This window comes from Rutilus rutilus (genome assembly GCF_951802725.1).
Source record: "Rutilus rutilus genome assembly, chromosome: 18".
Classification (NCBI taxonomy): domain Eukaryota; kingdom Metazoa; phylum Chordata; class Actinopteri; order Cypriniformes; family Leuciscidae; genus Rutilus; species Rutilus rutilus.
Genome location: NC_140231.1, coordinates 24072560 through 24093398, shown reverse-complemented (window position 1 = coordinate 24093398; position 20839 = coordinate 24072560). Strand labels below are relative to the sequence as shown.

At 36.5% G+C, this 20839-nt stretch overlaps 1 protein-coding gene across 1 annotated transcript; it reads left to right on the top strand.

Annotated features, from left to right (window-relative positions):
- Positions 1 to 1348: 1348 nt before the first annotated feature.
- LOC311277663 (C-type mannose receptor 2-like) lies at positions 1349 to 7432 on the top strand (the record flags this gene model as incomplete). The annotated part of the gene is made up of 10 exons (XM_084388032.1): positions 1349 to 1354; positions 2357 to 2627; positions 2817 to 3158; positions 3231 to 3605; positions 3687 to 4103; positions 4425 to 4628; positions 4877 to 5227; positions 5862 to 6227; positions 6594 to 6987; positions 7308 to 7432. 10 exons carry the CDS (start codon positions 1349 to 1351, stop codon positions 7363 to 7365), a joined length of 2784 nt encoding a protein of 927 aa, XP_084244158.1. The 3' UTR covers positions 7366 to 7432.
- Between the last annotated feature and the right edge of the window lie 13407 nt (positions 7433 to 20839).

The following is a 20839-nucleotide window of genomic DNA, read 5'->3' as shown; positions in this document are numbered from 1 at the left end:
ACTTTGTGATTTACACAGAGACCAACCAAATGGAGGGCTATTAATAACCAGAGTCTATAGTCTGTAAACTATAAACAAGATTATACTTATTTACGTAAGTGTATAAGCAGACGAAAACGCAATAAACACAGTCATGTTATCTCTGTTTGGGAACTCAGCCGTATAAGACAGTTCTGAGTGATAGTTAACAGAAAAACTTTGACAACACACTTTGCTCAGGCATTTCAGAATGACCAAAACAGCGTTTCAGATGCTGAGCAACGACATCGGTCCACGGCTGGTTGGTCCAGTTATGTCGTCCCACTGCAAAGTCATATTTCTTTTTTGATGTGCATTGAGGAATTTATTCTGTAAATGTTAGGGATGCATTGAAATAATAAATATATTATTTATTTTAGTGTTCAATGCTCAGGTTTCACTCTCGCTTTAGCCATCAGTCGCTCAAGGCCCATGCAAACGCTCCACTCATGTACCTGCTCATATTCATTAAAGCAAAGTCCACTCAAACAACATGCCAACATGAAATTTCTTTGTAGTAATATACTTGTTTCTGTTTGCAATTGCCCTATATGGTGTGGTATAGCTGTGCTGTCCCTTTTATTGAATGATCCACTCCTTGCTGCTCAGCTCACATGCTCTGATAATACTGGTGGTGGTTGAGGAGATTCCCCCCTTCCATTATGTGAAGCGCTTTGAGGACCCAGAAATAGCGCTATATAAATGTAACAAATTGTTATTATACATAGCTTTATATTACTATGCATTGTTTGAATAATTGGTAAAAAAAAAAAAACATTTAAATCTGATACTGTTGCATAACATTTTAATAATATATTGATATTTAATATGAGTGAAGCCTATTTTCTGTCCAATTTTTTTGTGTTACTTTCATTAAAAGTGTGGTTACTTTATTTTATTGGATTGTATTTTTTGAAATTCAGTATGTTTAAAACTACTGAATTTCATTAAAAAGTCTAATATTAATACAATTATACAAAAAAGCAATTTTTTTAAAAGCGTTTTCGGTTTGGGTTTACGGCCAAGATTTTTCATTTCTGTGCATCCCTAGTAAATGTGTTTCTATAATAGTTTATGCGCATGTTTTCTTATCAGATAATAAATCTATTCAACTCAGTTGAGCGCAGTTTTTTTTAATGCACATTTTTAAATTCAACATAATTCAGTACTGAAATTTATGATTACTATTGTGAATGAGTTATTGAATCATTTACTCATCCAATTTATTCAAAAACATGAAATCGTTCAGTAGGATCTGGTGCATGTATTTCTGGACTCCCATGCACATTTGTTAATCTGTGGATCTGGAGATTATGGTACTGTTTTCACTATGAAGGTGAGCTCAGTTAGACATTAAATCACATTAAATCAGGATCATTACACATAACTGTATGCAGCTTTATCTTTGTCAAAAAATTTGGTTTTGAGAATCTACAGCTGAAAATTTGGTTTTGAGAATCTACAGCTGAAAATTTGGTGCATCCTTAAAACTGTTGACTTGTATTGATTAGCACTGATGGATTCTTATCTATTGTCTGCCGTTTATTTAATAATTGTCTGCTATCTATTCGAATATTCAAGAAGGTCAATTTTGTGCAACCAAAGATGCAGAAGTTCCGAATACATGTAAATCACATAGTTTGACGTAGGCAACTGCATGGATAAAAATATAAATCCTTTTCATTATTGTATAAGATATAACCAGTTTGAACCGGAACGGAACATCCACTAAGCCTCTTTAACCATTGTTACTGTAGACTCACAATGTTCTGATGGAGTACATTTGATAGGGCAGCTTTGTGATCCAAGTTTCATGATGTCATGAGTGTTCAAAGAAATGATCCGCCCCTTCTTTTCAAACCATTATAAATTTTAAGACGGTGACATAATCTGGCCAGAAAACGGACAGAAACCAAGAAAATCAAAAGGTAAGCTTGGCAAAATATAATTAATTGTATTATTATATAAAATAATATTAAAGATTATTATTATTATTGTAACTTTAAATGTATACATCTACTAGATGCTTTATACACACCTACATACACATGAGGAATGCTATAAAAAAGTGTTTTTGTACTATAATATGTATATTGTATAATACGTATATAAATCTTACTTCACAGCAATGTTTCCACTGATTATATTATCTGGTAAGCCAAACATTTTCATAAAGTGTTTCATCATCACAGCTTGCTACTTTTGTTGGGCTTCTGCTGGTAAAATTGTTTATTTCCATAGTCTAAAAAATACAGTCTAACACATTCATTATGTTAAATAACATGTTAAATGTGCCTGTTAAACAGGTTTTATCACCTTCACCTTGAGTGTCCCTCAGTATGTCTTTGTGAATGAATCCAAGACTTGGGCAGAAGCTCAGAGATACTGTAGAGATAAATACACTGATCTGGCTTCCATTGAGAATGAACAACAGACGGTCCAGTTATTGGACACAGTGAATGACGATTCCATTGATTTGGCCTGGATTGGACTCTATGATGATCTGAATAGTTGGAAATGGACTCTAGAGGATAGTGATTTCTTCAACGAAGGACGGAAAGACTTCAGGAACTGGTATAACCCAGGACCAAATAATTATGGAGGACAACGTGTGTGTGTGATTATGAGCATGGGGATATGGTATACATATCCCTGCTCCTATGCATTTTATCCTACTGTCTGCTATGATGGTAAGCTGTTCCAATAGAATGTCTAAGACAGTAAACAAAAATTTAAACCAACCAAACCAACCTCTCTCTGAACTTTCTTTATCTTATCTTATCTTCTATATCTTTCAGGAAGAGAAAATGCCAGTGATACTTATGTTTTAATTTACCAGTACAAAACCTGGACTGAGGCTCAGAGTTACTGCAGAGAACATTACACAGACCTCGTCAGTATCAGGAATGAGACTGAAAACCAGAAAATCCAGTATTTATTACGGCATTATTATTATAATTATGTTTGGATTGGACTGTACAGAACCAGATCTTGGTCAGATCAGAGCAACTCTTCATTTACTTACTGGAGCACATGGCAGCCAGATACTGCAGGATCCTGCACTGTAGTCTCATTTAGTGACTCTGGGAAATGGACAGATGAAAACTGCAATACTGCATTGCCTTTCTTTTGCTACAGCGGTGAGTAGAAGTCTGTCCTAATGGCCAATACAGTCAAAAATGTAGTGCTAAAATCTGACATTTTCTCCACAGTGTCATCTTTGACATCATCACGCCAGTATCATTTTGTGAATGAGACTAAGACCTGGACTGAAGCTCAGAGATACTGCAGAGAGAATTACACTGATCTGGCCACCATTGATAACATGGAGGAAATGAACAGTCTGATTAACACAGTTAATGGGAGTTACAATGGTTCAGCCTGGATTGGACAGTATGATGATGTGAACAGCTGGAGATGGTCATTGGAAGACAATGATTTCTATCAGGAAGGAGAGAGAGATTTCAGGAACTTCTATCATCAACCGGACAACTATGGTGGGAAAAAACTGTGTGTTTACATGGATTATGATGGCAAATGGTATGATATGTCATGTGACTACACTCTGCCGTTCGTTTGCTATGATGGTAAGGACTTTTTTTTTTCTTTCTTTTTTCTGTGAGTATTTCTCTGCGTCTATGAAATGTGTTGTATATTTCAAATCACAGGTAGAGTGAACGCCACACAGAGATACGTTGGAATCTATGACAGGAAAATCTGGTCAGAGGCTCGTAGATACTGCAGAGATAATTACACAGATCTCGCCAATGTGAGAAATCAGACTGAGAACCAGAGGATCCTTGAGACAGCAGGTGGACGAGTCTGGATCGGCCTGTACAGAAACAGGGTTTGGTCAAACGGTCAGATTACCAAATTTGAAGATTGGAGACCACAAATTCCATATTCTTCACAGCAACCCGATAATGGTCGGTATGATTATGGCCAATGGTTTTCTCAGCAATGTACTGCAGTATCAATCAGCCATTTAGGCCGATGGACTGATGAGAACTGCTTATCTAGCATGCCTTTCATCTGCTTCAACAGTGAGTTTGTTTTTTTCTCTTTTTTTTCCCTCTTCTTTTTACGCCAGTTAATTTAACTTTTAAACCAAGAATTTAATAGACATTACAAAAAGTGTCATTAGAAGTCAATGTATATATATTTACTCTGAATATTTTATTTTTTTATGTATATTATTTATATTAGATTTTAGATTTTGAAACAACTTACCACATGAATATTTTAATTTACACCATGCAAAAGCTGTTTTTCCAGTTAATATAATATATATTTTTTTAATTAAATTTGGAAAGACCTCCACAATAAAGCCATTTTAATAGTTTCATGATATATTGGTGATTGTAAAGAATAATCAGTGTATTTCTCTGTTTATTTTAAACTTACAGGAACCTGCACACAACCTTCATGTACCCATCAGTATCACTTTGTAAATGAATCCAAGACCTGGACTGAAGCTCAGAAATACTGCAGAGAGAAATACACTGATCTGGCCACCATTGATAACATGGAGGAAATGAACAGGCTCTATAAAACAGTGCGTAGGACTTACTATGGCAAAGCTTGGATTGGTCTCTATGATGATCTGAACAGTTGGAAATGGTCTCTGGATAATGCAACGTTAGGAGGATTTAAAAGCTGGTATGTCCAGCAACCAGTGAACTCAGGTGGACAGAGTCTGTGTATTTACATGTCATATTATTGGGGAGTATGGCGTGAAATCCCTTGTTACTATACACTTCCATTTGTTTGCTATGATGGTGAGAACTCCCGTTGAAGTTTTTAGAACAATATATTTATGATACCATGGATATATCACATACACATATATTCCCCGCAGGAAGAGCGAATGCTAGAACAAGTTACGTGTTTGTTTACCAGAACACAAACTGGACTGAAGCTCAGCGTTACTGCAGAGAACATCACACAGACCTCGTCAGTATCAGGAATGAGACTGAAAACCAGAAGATCCAGTTTTTATTACGTAATTATAATTATTACTCCTTTTGGATTGGACTGTCCAGAACCAGATCTTGGTCAGATCAGAGCAACTCTTCATTCAGTAACTGGATGACAGGACAGCCAGATAATGCTGGAAACAGTGAATACTGCACTACAGTGTCATTTAGTGACTCTGGGAGCTGGACAGATGAAAACTGCAATACTACATTACCTTTCATTTGCTACAGCGGTGCGTATTACGTGCACCTCTGTTAAGAAACACACAAGGTTGACTTTTAAGTGTACACCACTCTCTGGCAGACAGACTTGAATTGATTTAGAAATTATTTAGAAATGTTATTAAACATTGCCAGATTTATTTTATCATCATATTTTTCGAAAATATGTGTAACACTTTACAAAAAGATTCCATTTGTTAACATTAGTTAGGCTAACTACATTAACTAACTATGAAAAATACTTCTAAAGCATTTATTAATCTTAGTTAATGTTAATTTCAACATTTATTAAAAAAAACATTATTATAAAAAAATATTTTTTAATGAACCTGTGCTAGCATTAATATATTGATCTATGTTAACGTTAGTTACATATAGTTCTATATGTGACTAACGTTAACAAAGATCAATACACTGATGTTAACCAATGTTACTTAATGCAAACATGACACAACTAATGGCACTTTATTGTAAAGTGTTACCAAAGTATGTAAAAATATACATGTGGATCCTCTTATTTAGTCTACAAACATTCTACAAAAGTTCATTAATTCCAAATCCAAAATGTCCTTACAAGTAATCTTTATGATGCACTTAATGTAACTTTTTAACTTTTATCCTTACCCTTTTTTCCCACCTTGCCAGCATTTGCATCATCCCACCAGTATCATTTTGTAAATGAGTCTAAGACCTGGACTGAAGCTCAGAGACACTGCAGACAGAATTACACTGATCTGGCCACCATTGATAACATGGAGGAAATGAACAGGCTCATTAAAACAGTTAATGGGAGTTACAATGGTTCAGCCTGGATTGGACTGTATGATGATGTGAACAGCTGGAGATGGTCACTGGAAAACAATGATTTCTATCAGGAAGGAGAGAGAGATTTCAGGAACTGGTATCATGAACCCAACAATGGAGCGAATGAACTGTGTGTTTACATGGATTATAATGGAAACTGGTTTGATTCATCATGTGAAAGTTATTCTACATTTGTTTGCTACAATGGTAAGACATTACAAGTAAAAAATGTGTGTGTGTGTGTGTGTGTGTGTGTGTGTGTGTGTGTGTGTCTATCTATATATATATATATATATATATATATATATGTATATATCTTCTTTTGCTTTGAGATTTGTCAAAGAAGGGATTTTCATTCCTGAAAGATCTTGAAGTGTTCAATATTTTTCTTCCACATTTAAACCCAAAATTCTTGAGAGAAAAAGGAAACTGAAAAATACTGTTTTTCATTCTTTGATTAGGCTAATTAGTAATGTTTTATTTTCTTCAAAATGTATTTTATTATATAGCTATAAATTTGACAAATAACCAATAAATTGACTGATTTACATCCACTAAATTGTTTTATCTTAGGTGGAGAAAACGCCTCTCAGAATTATGTTTTGGTATCTGAGGGAAGGACCTGGACTGGAGCTCAGAGCTACTGCAGAGAGAAATACACTGACCTGGCCAGTGTGAGAGATGAGACAGAGCGTCAACAGATACTGAACATGACGCGTTATTCTGGTTATACTGTATGGATTGGTCTGCACAGAAACAGACTGTGGTCAGATCAGAGTAGCTCTTCCTTCACATATTGGCTGCCATATACTCCAGGTGATGTTGCACAACCAGATAATGGTTTATATGTCCCAGGACAGGAGGGAGCTCAACACTGCACAGCTGTGTCTTTAAAAGACTTTGGTCAGTGGACGGATGAAGGATGCTTTGCCAGTTTGCCTTTCTTCTGTTACAGTGGTAAGCAAATGTACTTTCTGTAATGAAATAAAATAATAAGCACAAGGGGAAAAAACAAGCAAATTTATGTTAATATGCCATTGTTATTTGTGTAATTCACAAACTTTTATGCTAATGCTAGCTCTGTCTTCTATTTGCTTTCTGGTGAACATGATGATCATCATATTGACCCATCAATTCAGATGCATATGGTATGTTTGTGGAGATATGTGCTGTTTTCAGTCAAGAATTTGTGTTTTTCAACATATATCAACATTACCGGATTGTATTGTTTGTATTCATGCACTACTGACCAGTGTTCTTTTTTTTTCTTCTTTTTTTACTGATCAGTGATGGGCCTGAGAGTGGAACTTACAAGTGCGGAAAATCTGTCAGAGTCTCAGATTAAAGAGCTTGTGATTATACAGGTGAGAAACAGTTCAAAACACTCATAATGCTTTTAGTTTATGTTGCACAAAAAAAAAAAAAAAAAAAAAAAAAAACACATGCAAAACACCTTCACAACAACAGCATAATAATAATCAAGCGTAGCGTCAGTTCTGGCAGGTCATGCTAGTCAAGCTCGCATCAGCTGACACTCTGCTGATCTACGTCTACCTATAGGAATAAGAAGCCTATCACTGTATACATATATAAGCTCCTTCAGTGTTATCAACAGCTATCGTGTTTTATCAGGGGCGAATTACCCTCCTCCATCCCCCCAGCTCAGGATTTGACATTCTGATTCCCCTTTGAATCAGACTAAATTCTCGAATTATGGGTTCTGTTCTGTTTACCCTAAGGGGGGTTATAGCTGCTCTCCCTGCTCTTATCCATGCTCGGCTGCATGGATGCACAGGGAGTTCTTGCCCAGAACAGAACCATACCGCCAATCCTTACTGTATGCTAATTGTCAATTGTATTTGATGATAGACAGTGGTCCTGACAGAAATAATAATAATAATAATTATCTTTGTAATATATTTAGCTCAAAAATATCTCATAGAAAATAAATCCCATGTTTCAGCTCCAGGAAGAATTGATCAGACGAGGACTTCCCAGCAACTTCACAATGCATTTGAGAAACTATCTTAAAATCAAACCATGAGAGAAAACAACAGAATTTGTGCACACACGAATATGGTTTTAGGGTTTGTGTTCCTGCATTTTGCATGTTCTTTTTCCTATTGATAATAGAAATTTTGAATGTCACATGATTGTCTTGTATTGTATTAACTTTTTTTTTTTTAACAAATATAAGATATATGTAAACTGCAGGCTTTTTTTAATTCTTTTTTTGTTTTTGTTTTTTACTATAAAATTATTAAAGGGATACTTCATCTCTGGAAAGATGAATGTGTATTTAAAATGGGTCATTTATGTAGAAGAAATGTGAAATAACTTTTGAATTTGGAGCTTTCTAGACTGAGAAAAGCCAGAAAATGTATTTTTGGCTTATGTGGATGAAAGACAACAACTCCCAGAATGCACTTGCTTCGCTGCCCTAGGAGGCCACTCCCAAGCCACGCCTACCGGTAAGAGAGTGCAGTTAAACAAAAAGGCTAGGCTACTAGTGAGTCTCCATGATGAGTCTGCCCGGGATTTCGAGATCACCCAAAATGTCCTGGATTCGGCTTTTGCGTTCTACAGTCGCCATTCATTATGTTTACTGTGGCGAGCAGGACGAGGGTGAACGGCGCGAGGCCGGTGGCTTGATTACTGATGAACGACACCTGTGAGACGCACCGGTCTCGTATCTCTCACGGAGGAGCGGGAATTTTCTTAGCAATGTTAAAACGCACATCAACCGATCGCTTGTTCAGACTCACCAATCGGAATGAATTCAGTTAGATTGAAACAAAAGGTGTGCATGTAAACAATGAATGGCGACTGCAGAAAGCAAAAGCCGAATCCCGGACATTTTGGACAATCGCGACGGCCGGACATGTCCGGGAAAAAGAGGATGGTAACCCCTGCTACTTAGCTTTCTCCACAGAACAAGAGCCTGCTAGCTTAACTTCCAAAAAAAGATAGCTGACACTATGTGTACATTCTGTGAGTGAGATCCCATGGGCGGGTTGAAAACATGCGGGACAGCCCCTACTACTGGCTGTAGTCTTTAGCCTCTGGCCAAAAAATCCTCCGATGGCGCAAAATTACGATTTTTGCGTCATCGGAGGATTTTTTCCAGACCAAAAATACATAAATCTCTCGTCTCAGGGGGACATGAGGGTGGAAAGCACGGTAATTCGAAAATACTACAGGTTTTCTACTAATACAAAGCTAAATCCTAAATCCTGAAGTATCCCTTTAACACAAAGTAGGTTGCTTGTACTCATACTATCTACTATCATAACTTTTTTTATATATCTAATCAAACTAATCAAACATTTTGTGTCATTTTGTGTTGCAATGATTTGTTAATTTGGCCCGAGACACTGGGATAGGCTTCAGCATCCCAGTGACCCTTCATAGAACAATCAATTTGGAGAATAGATGGTTGGATAATTTGTTAATCTGTCTGATAAAATTTACTTGGTAATTTATTAGTCATCAACCAAACAAAATGACAAATCTTTTTTATCAGGGATACAGTTGTATTTGTCTTTGTTGTCAGCACAATAGTACAGAATGATACAGTACAACAACATACAGTGGAGCAACCACTTGAAAACAGACATCTGACGTGACTTACACATCATATGACACAACATTTTGTATATATTTTTTGATTACATGGTAATGTGATATTATATGGTACTATTTACAGGTTTATTGTACACTACAATAAATAATCCCCCCCCAAAAAATGGTTCTTTCTTTAGTTATGGACCTCTAAAGTCCACTGGGGTTGATCAAGGAAAAGTTTACAGTAGTAGAAAATAAAAAAAATCTTGTCAGTAAGAATAATATCATCAGTCAGGATTATGACTTTGTGATTTACACAGAGACCAACCAAATGGAGGGCTATTAATAACCGGAGTCTATAGTCTGTAAACTATAAACAAGATTATACTTATTTACATAAGTGTCCTGTAAATTATACAGCTTGCAGACGAAACGCAATAAACACCGTCATGTTATCTCTGTTTGGGAACTCAGCCATATAAGACAGTTCTGAGAGATAGTTAACAGAAAAACTTTGACAACACACTTTGCTCAGGCATTTCAGAATGACCAAAACAGCGTTTCAGATGCTGAGCAACGACATCGGTCCGCGGCTGGTTGGTCCAGTTATGCCGTCCCACTGCAAAGTCATATTTCTTTTTTGATTTGCATTGAGGAATTTATTCTGTAAATATTAGGGATGCACTGAAATAATAAATAAATAATTTATTTTAGTGTTCAATGCTCAGGTTTCACTCTCGCTTTAGCCATCAGTCGCTCAAGGCCCATGCAAACGCTCCACTCATGTACCTGCTCATATTCATTAAAGCAAAGTCCACTCAAACAACATGCCAACATGAAATTTCTTTGTAGTTTCTTTGTAAATTTCTTTGCAATTGCCCTACATGGTGTGGTATAGCCGTGCTGTACCCTTTTGTTGAATGATCCACTCCTTGCTGCTCAGCTCACATGCTCTGATAATACTGGTGGTGGTTGAGGAGATTCCCCCCTTCCATATGTGAAGCGCTTTGAGGACCCAGAAATAGCGCTATATAAATGTAACAAATTATTATTATTATTATACATAGCTTATATTACTATGTATTGTTTGAATAATTGGTAAAAAATTTTTATCTTTTAAATCTGATTCTGTTGCATACAATTTTTATAATATATTGATATTTAATATGAATGTAGCCTTTTTTCTGTCCAATTTTATTGTGTTACTTTCATTAAAAGTGTGGTTACTTTATTTTATTGGATTTTCGGCCAAGAGCTGTTAGGTCATGGAACACAAGATCCAGTTGCGAATGAAAGGTAAGGTTTATTTTGTGAAACAGCAAATGATCAAGACAAGACAGGTTGGTGTAGAATAGCAGGTTGGAAGTAGGTCCTTGGCAACGCGAAGACTGCAGTGACTATATCCAAGTCCAAGTGGACAAAAACATCAGATGAAGACAAATCGAAACAAATCCGGGCAAAAGTTTGTGGCTCAGGCATTGGAAATAGTCCGGTAGATTAGGAACTGGATAGAGAACTGCACAGACAGCGAGACAAGGTGAAAGCAGTGACAACGATCTGACAATGAACATGACAAACACGAGACTACATATAGGACACATAAACAAGCCGCACCTGCGGCTGATCTGATTGCTCATCAACGCAGCTGACGCCGATAAGCAATCACACCAGAACAGTACACAGAATGAATAGGCAAACCTGCGAACCGTGACATGAGCATCCACAATTTTCGGTTTCGGCCAAGAATTTTCATTTCTGGCCATCCCTATAAATGTGTTTCTATAATAGTTTATGCGCATGTTTTCTTATCAGATAAAAAATCAATTCGACTCAGTTGAGCGCAGTTTTTTAATGCGCATTTTTACATTCAACATAATTCTGTAATAAAATATATGATTACCATTGTGAATGAGTTATTGAATCATTTACTCAACCAATTTATTCAAAACCATGAAATCGTTCAGGTGGGATCTGGGGCCTCATTTAACTGTTGCGTACGCACAAAACAGGCCCTGAAAGAGGCGTACGCCACTTCCGACGCATAAGTTGTGATTTATAAAAACAAACTTGATGGGAAAATTTGCACACCTGCACGCAAACTCTGACCCATGCGTACGAACATTTTGGAGATGGAGCAGTTTGGCGACACCGATGGTGAGCTGGAGTTAAATGTCTTTTTGGTCACTTTTAGACAGAAAATCTAAAGAAAATTAAACATATACAGAAAGATAATACATATATAATTTCACTCACCAAGCCTGTCACTTGAAGCAAATATCCATCCCTTCTTAAATGTCCGCGCCATGCGAGCTCGTTGAGCCATTTAGTGAAACTGACGCAAATAACAGTTTAAATAAATAAAATAATGATTTAAACTATGTTTTACTTATGATATAAACATTTAGATTAAACATGCCATTCAAATTAATGGAGTTAAACACTTAAACATGAAATCATTACTGAGAAGTTACAACATTCATCAATAGAAAGATTTGCGACGTTTTTTAACACTTTTCCTGTGGCGTGCTGTGTTTTAATGTTTTAACCACAGAGATAATTGCTTATCATGATAATACCAGATTGTCTGAGAAAATAGTTTCGTGCAAATAATGCCCAAGGCCTATCTGTTTAATTAAAAATATAAATCAATTAAAAATACAATTCGGCCAGTGGAAAAGACTGAGAAAAACTTTCTCTGAAATGATTTATTTGATTTATGTATTCAAAAACAAGGCAAGAATAGGCAACTACTTGATTTTTATTAATGTAATGTGTCTTGTACCGTTAAACGTTATCACTTGGATGAATAAACATATGCAAATGATATGCAGATGAGGATCTGCATAGTAAAACTAGGCGTTGTAAGCTCCATGTTGTTTCGGGGTGGAGACGCATGTGCGCACAATCTTCCGCTGACTGGGATTTATAAAGTGAATTCTGCGCATGTTCTGGCTTACGGACGGTTTTATAAGTCTGAATATTTTTTTGCGTACGCCATTTTTGGCTTTCGGGCGCACGTACACTTTTATAAATTTAAAAAAAACTCGTTTTATAAATGAGACCCCTGGGCTGGAGCTCAGAGCTACTGCAGAGAGAAATACACTGACCTGGCCAGTGTGAGAGATGAGACAGAGCGTCAACAGATACTGAATGTTACACGTTATTATTATAATGATGTTTATTTTTATGGTTCTACTGTATGGATTGGTCTGCACAGAAACAGACTGTGGTCAGATCAGAGCAGCTCTTCCTTCACATATTGGCTGCCATATAGGTGTTCTTGCACAACCAGATAATGAATTTTCAGCTCCATGGAAGAATTTCTGAGAAGAAGTTGCTTCCCAACAACTTCACCATGCATTTGAGGAACTATCATAAAACCAGTCCATTAAATCCGAGGACAGTGTTCCTCACACAAAGAAAATGGTTTTAGGGTTATTTTTTTCCCCTTCAAACTATCAATCCACTGTTTACACATTTTGCAATTCTTATAATAAATCTGTCTTTAAATCCGAGCCATAAGTTAAACTCATTTAACAAATATATACAGCTCTTGGTTAGAAACAATCCAAATACAATTCATCCTTTTTGAGTTTTTTTCTTTTTTTTTCTTTTATATTTTCTTTCAGAAATAGAAACTATGCCGTAATGTGCTTTTTTATTTGTTGTATATTTATGTATAATCTAATAAATAATACCAAAGCCACCAAAATAAAAAGTATTTTTGTCATCGTGAGCCGTACTGGTCAAAATGTTTAGGTGATTTTTCACCATGGAAATATTTGTTAAATAGCCTACATGTTTAATATGCTTTCTACTTTTTATTTGACAAGTCTGTTTTTACACTATACAAGAATGTTAGTTTAGTCCAGCTAAATGCTCTTGTGTATCACACTAAGCTTTTTAGATATAGATTTCAGCAGTAAGTAAAAATTTACTAGGAAAAGTCAACACTGTAGTTCTCAAAAAGAACATTTGGTCACACTTTATATTAGGTGTCCTTATTTATGTACTTACTACTTACATAAAAAAAAAAAATACGTACAGTGTACTTGTGTTCATATTGTATTGCAAAACACTTTTGCTGCTATTGAGGTGGGATATGGGTATATAGGGACAGGCTTTGTTGTATGATGTGGTTTATGGGTGGGTTAAGGGGTAAGGGAGCAGTCAACAGTGTAATTCTAGATTTATTATTTGTAATTACATGCAGGTTTTTAAAAAATATATAAGTACAACGTAAAAACATTGACAGCATTGTATCAAATTATTCATTTACTGTAAATGTCAGTACATAGTGTGATAAAAATATTTTATATAATGGGTATTTTCAACATTAAATGTACAGAGAAACGCAGACTAAGGATGCTCAGGTCAAAGGCCATATATATTTAACCAAAAAGTGCTTAACACAGTAGAACTAACAGTCATATGACTAGCTCAGATCATTACAAACCAATCACCAGAACAAATCACAGTGAAGAAGACTTGAGTGACATTGATTTTTACTCAACTGTATGATATAAATGTACATGTATCTTTCTATTCAGGAGACTCACTTGGTTGTTGTGACCAGTGATCTCCCGGCCGTGAATAAAACATTTCTACAAAGAGCAACTTGGGAGTCGTGTCAGGTATGCTGCGCAGCTGAGAAACAGATTCTAGGCTCAAAAGAAAACAGCAGAACATCAAAGTGTGACTGAGGTAGTAATAGAAGTAGGCCTACTAAAGATTCTACGCTTAAAAGAAAACAGAAGAACATCAAAGTGTGATTGAGGTAGTGATAGTAGCTTCATCGACGGGACGCCGTCACCTTACTTCAGGGAAGTATTGTATTGTATTGTATTGTATTTTTAACAACTGCAAGTTGTTTAAATTGTCCGTGGTAAAGAAGTCAGATTAAGTAGTTGTATTCATATTAAGAATTTCCATGACAACATAGTTAAAAACACCTAATATAAAGTGGGACTGAACATTTTTAGTTATACAGAGTAGAAATGTGGTACAGTTGCACAGAAATTCACAGTTGCTCTTTCATTTTTACATATTATATTACAGTATGTCTTTCCCTAACACCACACATTCTTACATATCTTCCTATTGCTCTTCCACGACAAGCAACTGTGTATTTTTTTATTTATAATACATTTCTACAAAAATAAACTGCTGTTGCTTTTTAGGGTTTTAGCTGTTCCTGCTTGTTCAAAAAAGCTAGTGATTGTGCTGGGCAAACTCCATATAACCTACTGTATGCTTCCAAACTTGATTGGTTAGATTGTGATTCCCATTTCACAACAACGGCAGACCATTTGTCAATTCAGCAGACATTACAAATTTTCCATGTCAGGTATTTATGGAATATACATGCATGTCTGACAGATTTTGATAACTGAATGGATCAATGGATGTGGAGGCTCACACGATAAAAGAATGTTTAGAAGTTGTGAAGAGTTTGACAGTTTTACTGAGAATCAACTCATCAGTTTTGATCAACAAGCTGTGTGCATTTAGATGTTGTGCAAATTGTAGACAATTGTACATACTCTTTTGCACATGAAAACACATGAAAATTGATTAAATCAATAAGACATCCAAATCTGATGTGAACAAGAAACTAATTGTTCAGAGAACTTGTTGTTTTGAGAAAAAACAACAGAAGTCTTATTTGAGAATTGAGCCAAAGCGATTGAGAAAAGCTGTAATAGATTAGTAGAACAGCTGAATAATGAAATAAGAGAGCTGGATCTAATGGCTGGCAGTAGCTTTTATAAAACAAACTCAAAAACAAAACTCTTAGGATACTACAGACTTAGAAAACTTTTTTTCAGGAAAATCACGATTCATGATTTGATCACAATTCTTTTTCATGTTGGTTTTACTATTTTGCAAGTGTGTGAGCATTACAGCCAAACTAATGTCCCTGTTTTAAAAACAAAGCCTTACAAGGTAACAAAATATAAAATAAAAAAGAATGGCAGACGTTTAGGCCAAAGTGGCAAAGATAAAAATCTTTGTCATTATTTTCTTTGTTATTAAAAGACAAAGATACACATTATATATAATATACAAATGAAATAAACAGTGCTTTATTTTTTCAGCTACAGTAGGTGTATTTAACAGAAGCATTCAAGAAAGAAATTAAATGTAAAAATAAACACTACATAGACTTCACTGTATAAATTATAAATTGATACTTATTAAAGCTACTATTAAAGTTCTCAGAGAAGTTAATGATTCTCTCTTCATTAAGCGAACCAGCACGGACAAGGACACCGGAATGGACACCGGCACGGACACCGGCACGTTTATTGGTACGGATACCGGAACGGACACCAGCACGGACACAGGCACGGACACCGACACTGGCATGGACACGGACATGGACACCGGCAAGTGCACAGACACCGTCAAGTGCACAGACACCGGAACGGACACAAGCGCGGAAACGGACACGGACACCGGCACGTTCATTGGCACGGACACCGACACTGGCATGGACACGGACATGGACACCGGCAAGTGCACAGACACCGGAACGGACACAAGCACGGAAACGGACACGGACACCGGCACAAACACGGGCAAAGGCACGGACACCGGAACAGAGACTGGCACGAACAGGGCACCGGCACGGACATATAGACGGATACCAGAACGGACACCGGCACGGACACTGGCAAGTACACGTACACCAGCATAGGCACAGGTACAGACACCAGCACGGACACAGGCACGGGCACGGATATGGATACGGGCACCGGAACGGGCACAGAGACGGACACTGGCACGGTCACGGCACAGGCACGGACACCAGCATGGACACCAGCACAGACACAGAGACGAACAGGGACACCGGCACGGCACAGGCAAGGACACGGACACCGGCACGGACATGGAGACGGACAGGGACACCGGCATTGACACGGACACCGGCAAGCACACAAACACCGGCACAGGCACAGACACCGGCACTGGAACGGGCACAGAGTCAGACACGGAAACCGGCACAAACACCGGCACTGACACGGAGACGAACACGGACACCGGCACGGCACAGGCAAGGACACTGACACCGGAACTGACACAGGCACAGACACCGGCTTACAGTTTTTCTCAGTCGCTTTGGTGCATTTCTCATAACACTATTTACATTTGCACAACAGTTAATGCAGTTCTCAAAACAATTAGTGAAAACTGCAAAACCTAGTTGATAACCTGCAAAAGCGTGTCACTTGCTCAAAATGGATAGCTCACTCCTCAAAAGCAAGTATTTATGTCAATGAAAGTGTCAGTGTCATCAAAATAAAAAGTCCTGACACCATCGTTTATGAACAAGATAGTCAAATGGCTTTGTCATGTTTTCATTATGACAGTTTACTCTGTAAATGTTTTCCAATGCAAAAAGTCAGATCTTGGTGACACTACCTGAAAATGCTCAATACAGCACTAAATACTATTTGCACAGCCATTTGAAAAAAATACAGTAAAGTTACACATTACTGTATTTATGAGGTAACTGAGTACAAGACACTGAAAATATGTATGTTTCACATTTTTACTGCATATGCTCTTTGCAATTCTAATTTGTTCACAGCATTGTGCAAAAGAAAAAATACACCATTATTTACAACAAACATAAACTCCCTTTGGGTAGAGCTGTGCACAACTGTAAACAATATTGCAGTAGGCCTATATACTGTATTGGAACTGAACATACAACATACATAGGACTGTAATCATTCATGCACATCCAGACATTCCTCTCTGTCTGGTCACATAATTTAATCTACATCACAGCGAATATCATCTCTTGCTCAATTGCAAATTGTTCAATTTAGGAGACTTTTTCAGGATTTTTTTTTTTTTTTTAAATGACAGATTTTGACAACTAGTTCAACATTTTTGTATGTAATGACTCAAGCAATGAAATGAGGACTATTAGTTTTATATGGAATGACTATTCAGCATTCACAAGTATAGTTAATTTTGACTGACATGACATAAGCAAATGATAATGTTATAAAACAGCAGAGAGTTGTATGAAAGCAATTGATGCATGTCCAAAAGCATTTGCAATTTGTTGGAAGGAATGAGAAACTGCTACTATGATGTGCACAAATGACTAAATGTTGTGGAGGTTGAACTAACTGTTGTGCAAATGTAAATAGTGATGTGAGAAATGCACCAAAGCGACTGAGAAAAACTGTAAAATCAAAGTTAAAAATCTTTGTCCTTATTTTCTTTGTTATTAAAAGATAAGAACAAAGATACACCTTACATACACAACATATAAAATAAACAGTTTATTTATTCTGTTGTGCACCGGCACGGACACCAGCACGTTCACCGGCGCGGACACCGGCACGTTCATTGGCACGGACACCATGTACAGTACCGCCCCAGTGACAGCTTTTTTTCTCCTGCATAGTTCCTGACAATCTGTTCTGAGATAAGAGAGACTGCTGTTAAACTTCCTTTCACATTCATTTACTTGTGAACAACAAACTCTTTTGTGGGTCACTTTGTATAACAGATGACAAAATACGCATATACATCATACAATCTGTCAACATTGTTTTAGCTGGAATTTATATCCAAACACAATCATTATTTATATTGGAAAACAGAACACACATAGAGAAACACATGGGGAGAAAATCTTTTGAGTCTCTTTGATCTAGAGACATTTGTTCAAACTTGAACCAGACAGGCAAATACACTTTTGAAAAAGTCGTAGTTTTTTTTGTGATCACCAACTGCGATGATTGTACAGGACAGATGCAGATATTAAAAGAACAGAAAATAAATGGTACAACAGTTTTGGTTTCCCCTTTTCCTCTTTCTTTATCCACCATTTTTTTAGCTATCGATCAACTTATAAAGTGTCAAATCCAATGCACTTTATCATGCCTGCCTGCTTGTTTTCCAGGCGTCATCTTGAGCAATGGATGCAAAGTGCTGCCTGTAGTTTATTTCAGCTGATTAATTTGACCCACGCTGTTTTTATTTGACATGCACCTGATGACTGATTGTGATTGACTTATTGTGGATGGGTGAGACTTTCGACAAGACTTTTACTTCAGGGTGTGTTGACACATGTAAGCATATTCTGAATTGCATCTATACATCTGAGAAGGAAACAAAAGTGAAACAAATTCATTGTGACAGACAAACGTACAGATAGATAGACAGACGGACGGACAGATGGACGGATAGACAGATAGACAGATAGATAGATAGATAGATAGATAGATAGACAGACAGACAGACAGACAGACAGACAGACAGACAGACAGACAGACAGACAGACAGACAGACAGACAGACAGATAGATAGATAGATAGATAGATAGATAGATAGATAGATAGATAGATAGATAGATAGATAGATAGATAGATAGATAGATAGATAGATAGATAGATAGATAGATTTGGAGATAAACCCACTCACTCTAGCACAGATTATCTTTCACATCTGTTGCCATCAGCACGGTATAATGAAGTACACGATGAGATGAAATTCAGAAGAGAAACATGTGACAAGCCAGTTGGTGACATTATTTAGACTGACAAAGAGTATTTGCACAACAAATTGGGCGACCCAAAGCAATGTCAAAACTTGACTATGTCAGATGCGAAATTAAAAATGACAGACTCCAATATGCTGCACAGAAGGATGGCAACAAATACAAGGCTTTGAGAGAATATGACAGAGGCTCTGTAAAGGAATCATGGAGCCTCTGTGACAGAATCTTAAAAATCAATACCACCACACAAAGACCAGGAGAAGCATTGCATTATTAAACCTCTAATCACATGCTAAAGCAGCCCTTTGTGCTGTCGAGATTCATAATGTGCTGCCAGATTCAGTTTTGGGCCAATATTTTTCTCAAATCTCACAGGGCAAATCACATAATAATGTGCTATTTATATGAACTGAAATAATTTACGCTGTATTGAACCAAATATGCATGCATACACACAAAAAGTCTGTTGATATAAAAAGTTAGCTACCTAAGAGCTTTAATAATATGATTATCCAAATACAACACCATTGACAGTATACTATGAAATTGCTAATTTATTTATTAAACATGAAATTTTGAAGTAGAAAAACTGAAATAGTAGGCCTAACAAATAAAATCTACTACTTATTTGGATGTCTGTAACCCTTATAAAGTGTCTACACAAACATTAAAGGGTTAGTTCACCCATATATGAAAATTCTGTCATTAATTACTCACCCTCATGTTGTTCCAAACCTGTAAGACATTAAGATATTTTTGATGAAATCCAAGAGCTTTCTGACCACCCCATTAACTGCAACATTATTACAGCTTTTAAGGACCAGAAAGTAAAGACATCGGTAAAACAGTCCACGAGACTACAGTGGTTCAACCTTAATGTTATAAAGCGACGAGAATACAATAAAAATAATGACTTTATTCAACAATCTTTTCTCTTCAATGTCAGTCTCCTACGCTGTTCCTATTTCAAAGCTTTTAGAAAAAATTCCATTCTCATGCTGAGAAACTGCTGACAAAAGACAAAAAATATAATAAAAAAAATTATACTTTAAATATCTTTCTTATTTGACATGCAATAACTCAGGAAGGAAATAAGAGAGGAGGACAATTCTTCTTTGGTGAAGTTCCCCTACATGTGAGCTGCATCTGGACCAATTCGTACGCATTTTACGAGGTGGGTAATTCTAATTCTAGATTTGTCTAAACCCCAGTGACGAGTAGGTTCCTAGGGTCAGGGTCAGGGGTAGGCCATTTGCACGAATTCATACAAATTGGGCAAATCGTAAAATATGTACTTTTAGCAAAAATTGTACGAATTCGTACAAATTAACCACCTTGTAAAATACTAATGAATTGCCGTGAGATCGGGTTGGAAAATCTCGTTATGGACGCAATATATTATGTTGACTCATTTTAATCTTGAGAATTTGCTGTAAATAATGATGTGCCACTATCGGAGAATGTTTCATGAAGTTACGAGCGAAAACGTGACATAAATGTTGCATCTGCATATTACTTACATATGGGCTCGCTTAAGTTGAGTCGAAGCCCAGAACAAGCATGCTTGTTGTATTCTACTCCGTAAGACCTTTCAAATGACATATGACACATGACTATCTAAGCTGTATGATGTTTTTGACATATTACAGTACATAGTACAAAAAAAGTATTTAATAAATTATGATTTTTATTATTTATCAGCATATAACTTATAGCATATACTTCTTAG